The sequence below is a fragment of the Taurulus bubalis genome (genome assembly GCF_910589615.1).
Source record: "Taurulus bubalis genome assembly, chromosome: 17".
Taxonomy (NCBI): Eukaryota; Metazoa; Chordata; class Actinopteri; order Perciformes; family Cottidae; genus Taurulus; species Taurulus bubalis.
Genome location: NC_136605.1, coordinates 5,580,750 through 5,584,637, shown reverse-complemented (window position 1 = coordinate 5,584,637; position 3,888 = coordinate 5,580,750). Strand labels below are relative to the sequence as shown.

Sequence of the window (3,888 nt, the reverse complement as noted above, 5' to 3'; positions counted from 1 at the left end):
CTAAATGGCGGATAAATTCAGAGCTGCGTAGATCAAATTAGTGGTGGTGCAGATGAACCCCGTCAGGTTGCAGAGGTTGGACATGCTGTGGTAGAGGCCGAACTTTAGCTTGCAGGTCTTGTACTTGGGGTCCTGCTCCCGCAGCGTGTCGTACGCCTCCTTCTGGCTGCCCAGGCCGATCTGGTCGCCCAGGCCGTGCTCCGCCTCCACCACCCTCATCTGGCACATGAACTCGGTGGCCTCCGGGCACAACCACCAGGCGTTCAGGCCCACCAGGACCAGCGCCGCGCAGTACAGGGCCATCTGCAGCACGTGGGAGATGGCGATGATGTACGCGGACATGAGATTTAAAAACAAGTATTTCAAATTAGTGTGTTTGTGTTGGGATGTCTGACCCGAGCGCTTTCTTGGCCGTCCAGCATGTCCCTGTGGTGGTACGCGGAGTAGACGGCCAGGCTGACGACGTGGCTCGCCATTAGACAGTAGAGGTACACAGGGAAGAGCTTACTCTGCACCAGGCCGAAGGTGTGTCGGCTCACCTGCCGCATCAACGCAAAACCTGCCGGACAACCAAAATAATTGCGTTAAACGATAATTTTGACGCATTACGGCCATTTTTTGCCACAGTTATAATGATAAAATATAAATGCAAGTACATCCTTTTTAGGAGCACTGAACGCTAAAGGAATATTCAAACATAAGTAAAACCACACAACCAAAACAATAATTAAAATGAAGCAAAGATGAGCAATGACGGCACAATGCCTTAATTCTAATGATGATAGAGAAAAACCTGCGGCTTATTTTGGCATCATGTGGGCAAAAACTGTTGGTTGGTTTTAACAATAATATCCATAATATAAGTCAATAACGTTAAAAATGGCCGAGGTCATGTTCATTTATGACCGAGGTTAAGCCCATGAAGCAGTTATCGTGTTTGTGCTCACACCTGCGATGAAGGAGACCCAGACCTGCATGCCCCAGGAGAAAGACAGAACCAGGAGGTGAACCACTTTGCCCAAGTTAGCGGGCTCATCTTCTTGTGTCATCGTGTTACTCTGAAAAACACACAAAACACAGTTAGCTAAAATTCATCACTTCAAAATCATGTTTTGGAGCCCAAAAAGTATATTATCCTGATAAAAACAATGCGTTTATTGTTATGGTCTGTCAACAACAGCTGACTTTAAGACTGTTTCCACTTGCAACTGACCCGCAACCCAGCTTTAGTAGCTTTAAGTGGTGTTCCTAACCTCTCTTTATTTGTTACACACACCTTACCTTGCTGTCCTTGTCCTTGTCCTTTGGGCGGAACGTTAATTAGTGAAATGAGTTGCAGGTGTGCTCCAAGGGGCCAGCTGAGCCACTTCCTCCATCATGTCGACGTGTCAACAAGTCCCGCCCCTCGAGGCGAGACGGGCCAATGGGATTCTTTGTTGAATGAATATTCAACTACTTTACGTTCCCATTCATGGATGTGTGGTTGACGTTCCCGTTCAGTCCCTCCCTCCTTTGGGTTTACTCTCTACCAAAGTATGTGACGTGCTTCACCGCACGTTGTTTGTATTGGCTTTGTTATGAGACGTTACTATATTCGTTCATTTTCGATATTTTTTAACGATAATTCAAATGTATCATTATTTGTATTATTATGAATCATCAATAACTAAGTTATTCTATCATTGTTTATAATACTAATACATTAATACAAAATGTAGAATCAGCAAGATAAAGAAATAGCCACCAATTTGTTATTGGGACACAACAACAACAACAATGACAACGGGGATAATAATTATTATTATTTGATTAAATAAAACATTATCTGAAACTCAGCGGGCTGAAAAATGATAAGTCATCACTTTATCTCAGTTGGATAATTATGGAAGCCCGTTTCCTCAACTGTGATACAAAAATCCATGATTAGTCATGATTATGAGATACTAGCTCATAATTTCGATTTAGTATCTCTATTATGAAATACTATCTCATATATGAGATACTAAATCGAAATTATGAGATACTATTATGATATACTATCTCATATATGAGATTTAGTACCTCTATTATGATATACTATCTCATATATGAGATAGTATATCATAATAGAGGTACTAAATCGAAATTATGAGATAGTTAAATCATAACTATAGTTATGACTTAACTATCTCATCATTTAGATTTAACTATCTCATCATTTCGATTTAGCATCTCATAATTATGATTTACAGGATCTTCATTTTTTAAATCACAGCGGAGAAAAACGGGCTTCCTTAGTTAATCCATAGGATATTGAAAATTATCCAGTTCAATTTAGGTTGCCAGGATAGTTTAATGGAATGTACTTTCATATATGTATCTCTACTAATCTGAAGCAAAGTGCTTGTTTGAAACTGGCTTACCAATACATCTATCTACCCATGAATCTAACCCATGAGTTCACACCAGACGCGACTTTTAAATGCGCAGCCGCTTCAAAAACGCCTTGGCAAAAACGCACCGGCCAAAAAACAAAAAACAGCCCGGTGCGCCTGTGGAGTAGGTCTGCGTGCGCAACCGGGCGATAATTAACTGCCGGGCGGTAGCCGGGTGATTTTGGCCCGGTTACCGCCTGGATCTTTCTGCCGGGCGGTAGTTAAAGATCACTAATATTAATACCTCGTTGGAGTTCATGCCAAACGAAAACAGGAAAGAAGTGGTGAAGCAATAAAGCCCGCCTCTTGCTTCATCTGATTGGCTGCCCTGGCCGAGTGTGACATTGATGAGCTGTGCGACTCCGCGCAAGGCGCTTAAAGTTGAGAATATTTCAACTTTTAAGCGCGCCGAAAACGCATCGCGCGGCATTTAAAAAGCACGCATGAAAATTCGCAACTGTTTTGGTGTGAACACGGCGTTAGGGGCCGTTCACACCAGAGCGACTCTCAAAAAGTACGATAGGAAAACAATGGTTTTGCTAGCGACGCGTTTTTGAGAGTCGCTCTGGTGTGAACGGCCCCTGACGCCGTGTTCACACCAAAACAGTTGCGAATTTTCGCAACGCCACTTCGCCTATATCGCGCCGCAGGTGAAAAATTCGCTCTGTGGTTAATCCGTTTTTTCACAACCATCGCTGGGGAAAGGGGGCGGGGCTTATCTCTGTGTCTTGAAAACATTTACTATTCCCTTCATCCACCAGGTAAAGAACCTCTAGTTCTGCTTTATACTTGTTGAGGAAGTCCCACACACGTCGGGACATCAACCGCCCCGTGTCTGGGTTCATAACATTATCCGTAGTCGCACACAGCTCCGACTCCTCCAGGACGAGTGTCTGAATGAAGCCGTTTCCAGCGCTCCTTCAGCGGACCAGCAGTTTGATTCAGTAACGGCGGTGATTCTCAACGCTGATTGGCTTTCGCAACTCCACATAATGCGAATTATTCGCTGGAGTTGAAATATTTGAACGGCGGCGAAAAAGCGAAAAAGCGGAGTTGCGAATATTCGCAACGCCGTTTCGCCTCTATCGCGACGCCCGGCGAAAAATCCGCTTTTTCGCAACCTAACGCGTCTGTGGATTGACTTAACATGTAATCTGGTCGCGCCGCAAATTCGCGCCGCGTCCGGTGTGAACACGGCATTCACACCGGACGCGGCGCGAATTTGCGGCGCGACCAGAGTACATGTTAAGTCAATCCACAGACGCGCTGCGACGTGAATTGGCGATTTATTCGCGCCGCGGCGAGATAGACGCGTTTCTCCATTCTTTGTATTGAACTTAAAACATATACACTATTGAAACTTATTTGTAATGTTTGTATGAACTCATTAAAATGATGTAACAGCAAATATATGATTTAAGTCCGACTAACTTAAATAGCTTGTGTTACAACAACTAAAAATGGTTTAGCAGCT

The 3,888-nt window shown here is 43.9% G+C and overlaps 1 protein-coding gene across 1 annotated transcript; it reads right to left on the bottom strand.

Annotated features, from left to right (window-relative positions):
* tmem205 (transmembrane protein 205) lies at positions 1-1,049 on the bottom strand (the record flags this gene model as incomplete). The annotated part of the gene is made up of 3 exons (XM_079233354.1): positions 1-303; positions 396-559; positions 950-1,049. 3 exons carry the CDS (start codon positions 1,047-1,049, stop codon positions 1-3), a joined length of 567 nt encoding a protein of 188 aa, XP_079089480.1.
* Positions 1,050-3,888: the final 2,839 nt, after the last annotated feature.